At 32.0% G+C, this 14,109-nt stretch overlaps 1 protein-coding gene and 2 long non-coding RNA genes across 6 annotated transcripts in view; 1 reads left to right on the forward strand and 2 right to left on the reverse strand.

Annotated features, from left to right (window-relative positions):
• LOC127733814 (von Willebrand factor A domain-containing protein 5A-like) overlaps window positions 1–14,109 on the reverse strand; it is a 70,721-nt gene that overhangs the window by 30,440 nt on the left and 26,172 nt on the right. For all 4 annotated transcript variants that reach the window (XM_052243202.1, XM_052243201.1, XM_052243203.1 and 1 more), the window contains 5 exons: window positions 13,853–13,979; window positions 7,972–8,113; window positions 7,341–7,420; window positions 4,236–4,350; window positions 2,495–2,662 (listed from right to left, as the gene is read on the reverse strand). In XM_052243202.1, coding sequence (XP_052099162.1) covers window positions 2,495–2,662; window positions 4,236–4,350; window positions 7,341–7,420; window positions 7,972–8,113; window positions 13,853–13,979 — 632 coding nt within the window. The remainder of the gene's footprint in view (window positions 1–2,494; window positions 2,663–4,235; window positions 4,351–7,340; window positions 7,421–7,971; window positions 8,114–13,852; window positions 13,980–14,109) is intronic.
• LOC127733829 (uncharacterized) lies at window positions 2,959–4,074 on the reverse strand. The gene is made up of 3 exons (XR_007997171.1): window positions 4,026–4,074; window positions 3,472–3,521; window positions 2,959–3,040 (listed from the first exon to the last, which is right to left on the reverse strand). It is a non-coding gene; the product is annotated as an uncharacterized LOC127733829 (long non-coding RNA).
• On the forward strand, window positions 12,845–13,982 carry LOC127733833 (uncharacterized). The gene is made up of 3 exons (XR_007997176.1): window positions 12,845–12,903; window positions 13,409–13,509; window positions 13,914–13,982. It is a non-coding gene; the product is annotated as an uncharacterized LOC127733833 (long non-coding RNA).

Consider the following 14,109-nt stretch of genomic DNA (forward strand, 5'->3'; position numbering starts at 1 on the left):
AAAAGATAAATTTATAATATCTGCTTTTAACCGCCCAAATTTCCTAAATCAAAGATCATTAATCAAATAGATCAGCCTGTCATAAAGTTGTTACACATACAAAGTTCTGGAACTCAGAAAATATGTATACATTTAAAACTATGATGAAGGGTAAAAAAAAAAAAGAATAAAAGAACAGAGTTCCAATGTCCCCCACGTTGCATATATTTTATCTATCCAAGCTAGGGTACAAGGGCAATAACTAAAAAAAGAACTTTTTTTTTTGTTCTTTAAAACTTTTTATTAATATCTTAAGCAAAATGAAAGCTTCAGAGCAAATGCAATGTGATTTCCATTATAATTTATATTTCCAAGGGGCATAAATTGTTAAAAGTATTTGATCAGAACTTATTTTCGAAAGTGTCAGACATTGCTGATATAAACCTATGATATAGGTTTCATAAAATTCTGGCAAGAATTGAACACATGAGAGCGATAACATTGCAATTTTCCATATAATCAATATTTTCAAGGGCATAACTCTTTTAAAAATAATTGATCAGCACTGATTTTTGAACTCTTCAAGTACATTGATGAAATAAACCTATAATATACATTTCATAAAAATCTGGCAAGAATTGTACACATTAGAGCGCAATTTTCCTTATAATTAATATTTCCAAGGAGCATAACTCTTTTAAAAATTATTGACCGACACTGATTTTCAAATTCGTCCAAGACATTGCTTATATAAACCTATGATTTAAGTCTCATAAAATTCTGGCAAGAATTGTACATATGAGAGCGCTAACAATGCAATTCTCCATATAATTTATATTTTCAAGGGGCATAACTCTTTTGAAAATAATTGATCTGCACTGATTTTCGAACTCATCCAAGACATTGCTGTTATAAACCTATGATATAAGTTTCATAAAAATCTGGCAAGATTTGAACACATGAGAGCACTAACGATGCAATTTTCCATAAAATTAATGTTTCCAAGGGGCATAACTCTTTTAAAAATAACTAATCTGCACTGATTTTCAAACTCATCCAAGACATTGCTAATATAAACCTATGATATCAGTTTCATAAAAATCTGGCAAGAATTGAACAAATGAGAGTGTTAAGGATGCAATTTTCCGTATAATTAATGTTTCCAAGGTGCATAACTCTTTTAAAAATAATTGATCGGCACTGATTTTCTACTTTGTCCAAGACATTGCTGATATAAACCTATGATATAAGTTTCATAAAAATCTGGCAAGAATTGTACATGTTAGAGTAATTACAAGACCAGACGGATGCCTGGTAGTTCCATGTCCCCCCCCCCCCCCCTCCCCAACGTGTTACGCATTGGACAATTAAACCATACATATACAAACATACTGTTACACCACTGTCCCAGGTTAGGGGCAGGGTTTGGTGCCAACAAACTAGTTTAACCCACCACATTCTGTATGTGCCTGTCCCAATTCAAGGCAAACATGTATCTTTGTATTGATCTGATGAGTTGAGCCTTTTCAACTGATTTTTATAGTTTGTTCTTATGTTGTGCTGTGACACCACTGGGGGGAGGTTTGAGCGCTCACAAACATATTTAACCCTGCCACATTCTTTATGTGCCTGTCCCATGTCAGGAGCCTGTAGTTCAGGGGTTTTCGTTGGTTCATATCTGTCATATTTGTTTTTCGTGAATTGTTTTGTTATAAATTAGGACAATAGTTTTCTCAATTGAATTATTTCATATTTTTTAATGTCGGGGCCTTTTATAGCCGACTATACGTTATGGGTTTTTCTCATTGTTGAAGGCCGTATGGTTGCCTTTAATTGCTTACATCCACTTCATTTGAACTTTGGTGGATAGTTGTCTCATTGGCAATCATCCTACATCTCTTATTTTTACATGTATGCAATATCTTTTAAGGTGTTGTTGTACTGTTGAGTTTCTTCTTATTGATGTATACCCCAAAACTGATTTTAATAATTTCATTTTTGGTTAAGATCACACCTTCTTCTGTAAGACAAGCAATTCCATTTTTAAAATGTTGTCTTAAAGCTTGAAATGCGAAATTTCTATTACCTTTTCATATTTTCAAACTTAACCCTACAAAACTATAAAGAAGACAAGGCTTAAATACTTATGCACTATAATTGAAAGAAAGGGAGAAAAACATGTCCTGTGCAAAGAGGAATTCAAAGCAACATAGAATTTTCAGAATGAAACTGAGGCAGTTTTTGGTTATTCTGTATTTCATTCTGTTTATTCAATATATGGCAAATAAAATAATAATAAAATGCTCCGCTGGGCGCAGCTTGATACGACCGCAGAGGTCGAACCCTGAACTGTTGGGGCAATAATATAATAAAAACAAAAGAAAATAAATGTAGTATAAAAGACATTGTGGAAAAATATAACCAATAACCAGTTTCATGGAACACAAAAGCAGTGGATACATTGCATTTTGATTTGATCAATTTTCTCGGAATAAACTAATAATGAAATGAATACCTTAGCATCAGAAGATTTTAACAAGGCAAACAAAACAAGTTTATCTCCATGGAAGATGACAGGAGGCTCATTGGGGATATCAGTAATTGTAAAACATTTAGGAATATCCCAATGTAGACTGACTTCTGACAAACAATTGTCTAATGATCCTTTCATTGCTGTAATCACCTGGAAAAATCATATCACTTCATTAACAACATTATTATTGTATACACCAATTGCTAGTGTCAAACTCATAAAAAACAATACAGAACTGTTGTTTAGACAACCTAATTAAGTTTTCGTTTTTTACTGTCATGTTCATATTTGAAAATGTGTCTAACAGCATTCATACTATCTTTTGGATTCCTATAAAAATAGTTTTCTAATTTCAATTTGTTTTTGATTCAATACAATTTTCATTCTTGATATTTTCCTATCTTCTATTTTCCTATTTCTAATCCTACCTTTGCTTGCATGTTATCTTTATCTTCTATTTTCCTATTTCTAATCCTACCTTTGCTTGCATGTTATCTTTATCTTCTTTTTTCCTATTTCTAATCCTACCTTTGCTTGCATGTTATCTTTATCTTCTTTTTTCCTATTTCTAATCCTATCTTTGCTTGCATGTTTTTTTATCTTCTATCTTCTTATTTCTTATATTACCTTTGCTTGCATGTTATATGTATCGTCTATTTTCCTATTTCTAATATTACCTTTGCTTGCATGTTATATGTATCTTCTATTTTCCTATTTCTAATTCTCACTTTGCTTGCATGTAATCTTTTTTTTTCTATTTTCCTATTTCTAATTCTCACTTTGCTTGCATGTAATCTTTTTTTTTCTATTTTCCTATTTCTAATCCTCGCTTTGCTTGCATGTAATCTTTTTTTTTCTATTTTCCTATTTCTAATCCTCGCTTTGCTTGCATGTAATCTTTTTTTTTTCTATTTTCCTATTTCTAATCTTATCTTCTATTTTCCTATTTCTGATATAACCTTTGCTTGCATGTTATCTTTATCTTCTATTTTCCTATTTCTAATCCTACCTTTGCTTGCATGTCATCTTTATCTTCTATTTTCCTATTTCTAATCCTACATTTGCTTGCATGTTACCTTTATCTTCTATTTTCATATTTCTATTATTACCTTTGCTTGCATGTCATATGTATCTGCAATTTCCCTATTTCTAATCCTAATTTTGCTTGCATGTTATATGTATCTTCTTTTTTCCTATTTCTTATCCTACTTTTGCTTGCATGATATCTTTATCTTTATCTTCTATTTTCCTATTTCTAATCCTACCTTTGCTTGCATGTTATATGTGTCTTCTATTTTCCTATTTCTAATCCTACCTTTGCTTGCATGTAATCTTTATCTTCTATTTTCCTACTTCTTATCTTACCTTTGCTTGCATGTTATATATCTCCTATTTTACTATTTCTCATCCTACCTTTGCTTGCATGTTATCTTTATCTTCTATTTTCCTATTTCTAATCCTAACTTCGCTTGCATATTATCTTTATCTTCTATTTTACTATTTCTCATCCTACCTTTGCTTGCATGATATCTTTATCTTTATCTTCTTTTTCCTATTTCTTATACTACCTTTGCTTGCATGTTATCTTTATCTTCTATTTTCCTATTTCTAATCCTACCTTTGCTTGCATGATATCTTTATCTTTATCTTCTTTTTCCTATTTCTTATACTACCTTTGCTTGCATGTTATCTTTATCTTCTATTTTCCTATTTCTAATCCTACCTTTGCTTGCATGTTATCTTTATCCTTAATGAAAATAGCTTTCCCATTACTGGCTTTAGCAACATTCTTTATCAGACTAGTGGAAGCTCCGTCACCAATACCAAATGTGAAAACTCTACAACAGAAATTTTACCAATATAAGACAAAAACAGTGAGATGACATTAGCTTCCCATAAGGTATATGAGGCATCACACTGATGAAGAAAGAAAATTGGTGTCCCTTCTTGAGTACCTTATTTTCAACAGGTTCGTTGATGTGGTTCATAAGTGTTTCTCGTTTCTCGTTTTTTATATAGATTAGACCGTTGGTTTTCCCGTTTGAATGGTTTTACACTAGTAATTTTTGGGGCCCTTTATAGCTTGCTGTTCTATGCGAGCCAAGGCTCTGTGTTGAGGCCATACTTTGACCTATAATGGTTTACTTTTTTAAATTTTGACTTGGATGGAGAGTTGTCTCATTGGCACTCATACCACATCTTCTAATATCTATTTAAATGATACAGGTAACTCAATCTTCAGTTTTGGTTTCTGTCGTTTTGTGTGTTTTTCTTTCACTTTTTCCATTACATGAATCATACATCTTATAATTTATCTATAAAATCTATTAATTATTCAGGTATTTAGTTAAATATATTATTAATAAAAATAGAAATACTATCAGATGTATGCATCCTCTGGGGTGCTGATTAATTGTAACTCTACAACATGCCAATGTGGTGTTGGATTACAGCTGGGGCAGGATATTGACTGAAACCAATGGAAAGGTGGCTCTCAAGGTGACCAGTTGCATGACTAATTAAGAGATTGTTTGCAAGCAAAGTGTGCTCACTTCAGTTTCAATTTGGCCTGGTTGTGAGCAGCAAAGTTTCAGGCAGAAACTATTTTTATTTTCCCACCCACCCACCTCACCTCTTGTTTATTGCATGGTTTTCTATAAGTTATGACTTCTGTTATGACTTCTGTAGATATTGTGTAGTTTTTTATAGTAAGGAATTCCACAGTTTTGATGATCTATGTATTTTTGTCCTTGGCCTATATTGTGCCAATTATATGTTTGCATCTAATTGGAATTTATAATCAATCTGTGGATTACTTAGCCCAAACCTGTCTTTGGTTAATTTTATTCAAGCCTAAGATACATTTCTAAGGTTTCCTCACTAGGTTCTGAACTAGTAACTCAATACAGTTCAGGATTTGGTTGGGACTCCTTTGTTTAGATGTCACAAACGCACATATAAACATTGAAAACAAATTAAGGTATCAAATTACATGTAAAAACTTACCATGTAAAGGGCGGAGGGCTAAAAGGCTAAATTTTTTCTTACTGAAACTAATATTCATAGTAAAAAAAGATATTCTGTATCAGAATATGTATGTTTTCTTCACCTCCAAGATAGGAGACAGAGGATATCCTCATTTAACCTATAACCCACATAAAATCAAAAACACCGTCAGTCAGGGATAATATTTATAGACAATAGATAATATTTTATTAGCACAAATGCCATTATAACAATTGGTAAAGGCTCAATTTAGTGCATTATATAGAAATACATAAAATACAACAAAAAAATTACAAGATAATAATCAATACTTTCTAAACAGGATGTTGATATTTAATATTATTAATGGTTTTGTAAAACTGTTTTTAACTTTCAACAATTCAGAAATGTAATTTGAACATATCTTTGATATTTTTACCTACGAACTGTTTAACAATAGTTTTGACTTTATGCTATCATTATATATATTTCTAAAAATTTTCGTAAAATGTAGACAATTTTGTCACAAGGATTACTCTTTCCTTTTGATATTTAAAGCAATGCCAAAGAAAGTGATTTTCATCTTCAATTTTGTTGTGTGTACACACTTTACAAAATCTTTCATTTCTTACTGCTCTGTTATATATCCCTCTTTCTATTTCAAGGGAATGAGCACTTAAGTCTCATTTTAGCAATAACAGAACAATCAGACTTGAAAGTAAGTTGATCAACATATGGTGTATCAGTTCTTCTACCTTTGAAAAATTATGGAAAAAATCAAATTTTTCCAAATAATAAATTTTGTAGCATTAATCTTGTAAGTTTTGATCTAAAATGTGCTAATTTAATTGATTAAAAAATGTCATGTTTATTTACTTGAAGATGTAAGTAATATTTATTTGTAGAAGTGAATTGTATGATTTTAATTTTCGTTTTCATTTCAAGATCTGAATAATCTCCCCTTCTACAAGTATTTTATTTTAAAACCCCTTAGATTCTCATGTTTCAGGAGGTCAAAACATGCCTATACATTTTTTTCCTGGTTTGCATATATTTTTTTCAAAGAGGGTTGACAACCTTTTATCTCAAGAACTGAAAAAAGAAATTCACATGGCACAGTTAACCTTAAAAGAAATTCTCCCTGGAGGCTTATAAATGAGCAGTGCTTTGAAGATAACAGAAAAATGAGATTTTCATTGTCCATGAAAATATTTTTTTTTTACTAGTAACTATTAATGACAGACAATTAAACACTCACTTACAGCAATGTAGGCTGTTGAAGAGAATTGCAGAAAAGAAGAAAATATTACATTTTTACTTGTACAAGTAAAAAGAAATCTAAATGTCTATAAAAGATATAGCTCTACCTCCAAAATAATTCACCTGTACAAGTAAATAAAAACATTTGTATAAGTATTAGCCCTGACTGACTGTACACTTTTATCAAAAATACACTTAAAAGCTGACAAACCTTTCCAATTGTTATATATTAACTTTATATCAAATTAATAATTACTAAACATATTTTTTACTGATTTCATGGTTTCCATTTTAAATCCATTAATACATTTTTATTAATTTCCATTGATTGATTCATGACAAAATATTACATTTATATAAATTAAAATAAATGGTCTCCCTGAAAATTCTTGACTGCTAGTAAATCTATGCAAAGCAAAAATAAAGTGTATCCTCAAAGATAATTGCCTCAATGATAATTAGCCGAAAAATAGACTAGAAAATTATATGCAAGTTTTATACACGCCATAATTGACTTTCCTGACTCTTCAAAAATAATTTGGAGGGAGAAGTTATAGAATTAATATTGTATAGCCTAACTTACCTTGTGTTTCCGTTATTTTTCTTTGCCAGTTTTATAACCTCATTGGTGTTACTGACACCTCCATCAGTCAGGAGGAATATCTGTAAAACATTTATCTAATTGTTCATTTGAGACTGGTTTACAGTTCACATAGATTCAACTTTATCTGCTCATGTCATAAAGTACAGTTAAGACTTGCAGAAGGAGTTGAACTCAATATCATGCAAGTTATACCCCAATTCATCCTTATAGAAATTGTTGAAGAAATCAATGCTCACTGGCTATGACATTTAAATAATGTTCAAACAGGAAGTGACTGCCTGCAAACTGAAAATTGTTAACTGTACAACTCAACGTTCTAAACATCCACTGGATAAGTATCCCTCATAGTTTTATATATGTTCTGGAACAATTCCTTGCAGGTAAGACAAAAACAATTAATTCTATCTACCTGCTTAAAAACATCATGTTAGAACAGTTTCCTTTATGCACTTCTTTATTAGAAATAATACCACTGTGTAAATATTAATTCAAATAGATCTATCAAGTAATGTAGGACCAGTTAAACTTGCAGGGTTATAGGCAAACGAATAGATAAACTGGTATATAGAGTGATTCCTTGTATAGATATCCCAGCTCAAGTTATAATTACCTGTCGTGGATATCCCTGTTTACAGTTTTTACTGTAAATCTGTTTAAGTGGTTGTAAAATTTCTGTTCCGCCCATATCTGCCTCCATCTGTTCTTGGAGAGACAGAGCTTGTTTTAAAGTTTTCTCATTGTACTCTTCACTCCTTTACAATAAAGAAACAGTTAAAACACTTATACAAAAATCTTAATCATGAAATAAACATGGGAGGGGGTTTCTCATCCAATGTGAAGGTATACTCTGGTGTGTGGGGGGGGGGGGGGGGGGGGTCTAATTGGCAATCATACCACATCTTCTTTTAATTTAATTTTACAGGCATGTTACTGAATTGGTCACTTTTTTATATGTCTATAAATTTCACTGAGGTAATAGATCAATGAGTCAAAAATGTTCATCTTCCATTAGTGAGGTGTCTGTAAATACAGTACAACACTCCTTATGTATAATAAGTACGAATGACCCTATCTTTATCAGCTGAAACTTTTATTGACACAACTTCAATAATTATTTTTAATCTAACATGAAGGTACCCAAACTTACACCTATAGTGAGAGTTTTTTCATCCCTGAGAAACGGACAAAAGTTCCCATTCTGTGTTTATCTCTAGATTTATCCTTATGTCATACATTGTTTCACAAATTCAATTTAATTGAAACCATATACTAAAACAGAATAAAATGCTTCGCTGGGCGCAGCTTGATACGACCGCAGAGGTCGAACCCTGAACAGTTGGGGCAAGTATGGACACAACATTCAAGCTTGATACAGCTCTGAATTTGGATTGTGATTAAATATTTGACACAGCATAGGTTTCTGACACAGAAAGAATGTGGTCTAAGAACTTCAATTTTTTTAATTTACCTATTATGGTCCAATGTCCAAAATCAAAATACATGGTTAGATTCAGCATATCAAAGAACCCCATATATTCAATTTTTGTTGAAATCAAACAAAGTTTAATTTTGGACCCCAACTTGGACAAACTTGAAAACTGGTCCCATAATCAAAAATCTAAACACATGTTTAGATTCAGCATATCAAAGTACCCGAAGAATTCAATTTTTGTTAAAATCAAACTAAGTTTAATTTTGGACCCTTTGGACCTTAATGTAGACAAATTTAAAAAACGGGACCCAAAATTAAAAATCTAAAAACACGGTTAGATTTGGCATATCAAAGAACCCCAATTATTCAATTTTTGATGAAATCAAACAAAGTTTAATTTTGGACCCTTTTGACCTCAATATGAACCAATTTGATAGCGGGCCCACAAATAAAAAATCTAAATACATGGTAAGATTCAGCATATCAAAGAACCCCATATATTCAATTTTTGTTGAAATCAAACAAAGTTTAATTTTGGACCCCAATTTGGACCAACTTGAAAACTGGGCCAAAAATCTAAAATCTAAATACATGTTTAGATTCAGCATATCAAAGAACCCCATATATTCAATTTTTGTTGAAATCAAACAAAGTTTAATTTTGGACCCCAACTTGGACCAACTTGAAAACTGGTCCCATAATTAAAAATCTAAACACATATTTAGATTCAGCATATCAAAGAACCCCAAAAATTCAATTTTTGTTAAAATCAAACTAAGTTTAATTTTGGACCCTTTGGACCTTAATGTAGACCAATTTAAAAAACAGGACCCAAAATTAAAAATCTAAATACACAGTTAGATTTGGCATATCAAAGAACCCCAATAATTCAATTTTTTATGAAATCAAACAAAGTTTAATTTTGGACCCTTTTGACCTCAATATGAACCAATTTGATAGCAGGCCCACAAATAAAAAATCTAAATACATGGTAAGATTCAGCATATCAAAGAACCCCATATATTCAATTTTTGTTGAAATCAAACAAAGTTTAATTTTGGACCCCAATTTGGACCAACTTGAAAACTGGGCCAAAAATCTAAAATCTAAATACATGTTTAGATTCAGCATATCAAATAACCCCATATATTCAATTTTTGTTGAAATCAAACAAAGTTTAATTTTGGACCCCAACTTGGACCAACTTGAAAACTGGGCCCATAATCAAAAATCTAAACACATGTTTAGATTCAGCATATCAAAGAACCCCAAGAATTCAATTTTTGTTAAAATCAAATTAAGTTTAATTTTGGACCCTTTGGACCTTAATGTAGACCAATTTAAAAAACGGGACCCCAAATTAAAAATCTAAATACACGGTTAGATTCGGCATATCAAAGAACCCCAATAATTCAATTTTTGATGAAATCAAACAAAGTTAAATTTTGGACCCTTTGGACCTCAATGTGGACCAATTTAAAAACGGGGCCCAAAATCCAAAAACTTAATACACGGTTAGATTCAGCATATTAAAGAACCCCAAGAATTCAAGAATAAAACCCCATTGAAATTGATCAAGAAATAAGCAATTTATACGAAGTATCTTCTTTTGCACAACACTGTGCAATTGAATATTTCTTGCTATTGCGCAATACTGTACAATTGACAATTTCTTGCTATTGCGCAATATTGTGCTATTGGATATTTCTTGCTATTGCGCAATACTGTGCAATTGAAGATTTCTTGCTATTGCGCAATACTGTGCAATTGAAGATTTCTTGCTATTGTGCAATACTGTGCAATTGAAAATTTCTTGCTATTGCACAATACTTATTATATAATAATTTACACATCCTGTTTGGTGTGTATCTCCTACCATATCATTATTATTTGCTTTTAAATATAAATCAGAAATAATCAACTTAAAATGGAAAATTTTCAAAGAAAAAAAAAAGGAAAAAAAGAAAAAAAAAAAAAAAAAAAATCTCCCCCCCCAAATTTTTTGAACCCCCTTATGATTCATCACCCCCAAACTCAATCCCAGCCTTCCCTTTGTGGTATGGTACCTTGCAGTACAATTTCAGAGAGATCCATACACTTGAACACAAGTTATTGTCTGGAAACTAAAAAAATGCTTATTTTTGGCCCCTTTTTGGCCCCCAATTCCTAAACGTTTCGGGCAATTACCCCCAAACTCAATTCCAGCTTTCCCTTTGTGATATGGAACCTTGTAGTACAATTTCAGAAATATCCAAACACTTACACACAAGTTATTGTCATGAAACTAGAAAAATGCTTGTTTTTTGCCCCTTTTTTGGCCCCTAATTCCTAAAATTTTGAGGCAATTACCCCCAAAATCAATTACAGCCTTCCCTTTGTGATATGGAACCTTGTGGTACAATGTCAGAGAGATCTATACACTTACACACAAGTTATTGTCTGAAAATTACAAAAATGCTTATTTTTGGCCCCTTTTTGGCCCCTAATTCCTTAACTGTTGGTACCATAACCCCCAAAATCAATCCCAACCTTCCTTTCGTGGTATTGAACCTTATGGTGAAATTTCATGGAGATCCATTCACTTAAACTAAAGTTAGAGTGCGAAAACCAATGTGTCTTCGGACGACGCCAGACGACGCCGGACGACGACGACGACGACGACAACGACGACGACGACGACGACGACGCCAACGTCATACCAATATACGACCAAAAAATTTTTAATTTTTGCGGTCGTATAAAAATGGGTTTGAACCGAACTCCAAACAGTCCAAGATTCTGTAATGAGGAGTAACCAAATTGCGCAAATGCTTAACTAAACATCTATAAAATCAAATAACTGATGTTTTGTTTTTATTTTTTTGAACGAAACTGACATTAGTCCATGCTTGCTATGCTATGCATTTAGTAAGAAATTGATGTCTGTGACATCTCAGGATTTCAAAAGCCAATAAAATTTAATCTGATTGCCTTTTACGTTCCAAACTGCCAAATTTTACATGTCAATTTTTTGTTTCTTCTAGTCAACTGAAAGAGATCTTCAAATAAGAGTAAAAGCTACAGGAAATTGGACCTACACATTTTTTTTTTAACCCTGGTCACAAGTGACCTTAGATTTTATTTAAAAATCAACTCAGTAACTTTTCAGTATATTAAATTTTTTTTTTTTCGTTTTTAGAATAAAAGGACAAAACATAACAAAGACTTTATTTTCTCCCTCAATTGTTATACAATAACTTACTGTTCAAATAAAGTGCTGAAATTACTACCGAACGATACAACATTGAACAGACATTCAACAGGTAAACTCTTCAACAACAGTAGTAATGTACAATAACTTACTGTTCAAACAAAGTGCTGAAATTACTACCGAACGATACAACATTGAACAGACACCCAACAGGTAAACTCTTCAACAACAGTAGTAATGTACAATAACTTACTGTTCAAACAAAGTGCTGAAATTACTACCGAACGATACAACATTGAACAGACATCCAACAGGTAAACTCTTCAACAACAGTAGTAATGTACAATAACTTACTGTTCAAACAAAGTGCTGAAATTACTACCGAACGATACAACATTGAACAGACATCCAACAGGTAAACTCTTCAACAACAGTAGTAATGTACAATAACTTACTGTTCAAACAAAGTGCTGAAATTACTACCGAACGATACAACATTGAACAGACACCCAACAGGTAAACTCTTCAACAACAGTAGTAATGTACAATAACTTACTGTTCAAACAAAGTGCTGAAATTACTACCGAACGATACAATATTGAACAGACATCCAACAGGTAAACTCTTCAACAACAGTAGTAATGTACAATAACTTACTGTTCAAACAAAGTGCTGAAATTACTACCGAACGATACAACATTGAACAGACACCCAACAGGTAAACTCTTCAACAACAGTAGTAATGTACAATAACTTACTGTTCAAACAAAGTGCTGAAATTACTACCGAACGATACAACATTGAACAGACATCCAACAGGTAAACTCTTCAACAACAGTAGTAATGTACAATAACTTACTGTTCAAACAAAGTGCTGAAATTACTACCGAACGATACAACATTGAACAGACATCCAACAGGTAAACTCTTCAACAACAGTAGTAATGTACAAAAACTTACTGTTCAAACAAAGTGCTGAAATTACTACCGAACGATACAACATTGAACAGACATCCAACAGGTAAACTCTTCAACAACAGTAGTAATGTACAATAACTTACTGTTCAAACAAAGTGCTGAAATTACTACCGAACGATACAACATTGAACAGACATCCAACAGGTAAACTCTTCAACAACAGTAGTAATGTACAATAACTTACTGTTCAAACAAAGTGCTGAAATTACTACCGAACGATACAACATTGAACAGACATCCAACAGGTAAACTCTTCAACAACAGTAGTAATGTACAATAACTTACTGTTCAAACAAAGTGCTGAAATTACTACCGAACGATACAACATTGAACAGACATCCAACAGGTAAACTCTTCAACAACAGTAGTAATGTACAATAACTTACTGTTCAAACAAAGTGCTGAAATTACTACCGAACGATACAACATTGAACAGACACCCAACAGGTAAACTCTTCAACAACAGTAGTAATGTACAATAACTTACTGTTCAAACAAAGTGCTGAAATTACTACCGAACGATACAACATTGAACAGACATCCAACAGGTAAACTCTTCAACAACAGTAGTAATGTACAATAACTTACTGTTCAAACAAAGTGCTGAAATTACTACCGAACGATACAACATTGAACAGACATCCAACAGGTAAACTCTTCAACAACAGTAGTAATGTACAATAACTTACTGTTCAAACAAAGTGCTGAAATTACTACCGAACGATACAACATTGAACAGACACCCAACAGGTAAACTCTTCAACAACAGTAGTAATGTACAATAACTTACTGTTCAAACAAAGTGCTGAAATTACTACCGAACGATACAACATTAAACAGACATCCAACAGGTAAACTCTTCAACAACAGTAGTAATGTACAATAACTTACTGTTCAAACAAAGTGCTGAAATTACTACCGAACGATACAACATTGAACAGACACCCAACAGGTAAACTCTTCAACAACAGTAATAATGTTTCCTTGGCCTTCTTTATTCTAACATTACCCATACTACCTGTTAAAATAATAATAATATTCTTTGAAATGGATTCATGTTTTCTAATATTCTTATATCTGTACTTCAATTATTTACAAAAAACTTACCATCAAGTTTACAACAGTTGCATTATGATATTAGTACCTAT

Source organism: Mytilus californianus, unplaced genomic scaffold (assembly GCF_021869535.1).
Source record: "Mytilus californianus isolate M0D057914Y unplaced genomic scaffold, xbMytCali1.0.p SCAF_3, whole genome shotgun sequence".
In the NCBI taxonomy this organism is placed as follows: Eukaryota; Metazoa; Mollusca; class Bivalvia; order Mytilida; family Mytilidae; genus Mytilus; species Mytilus californianus.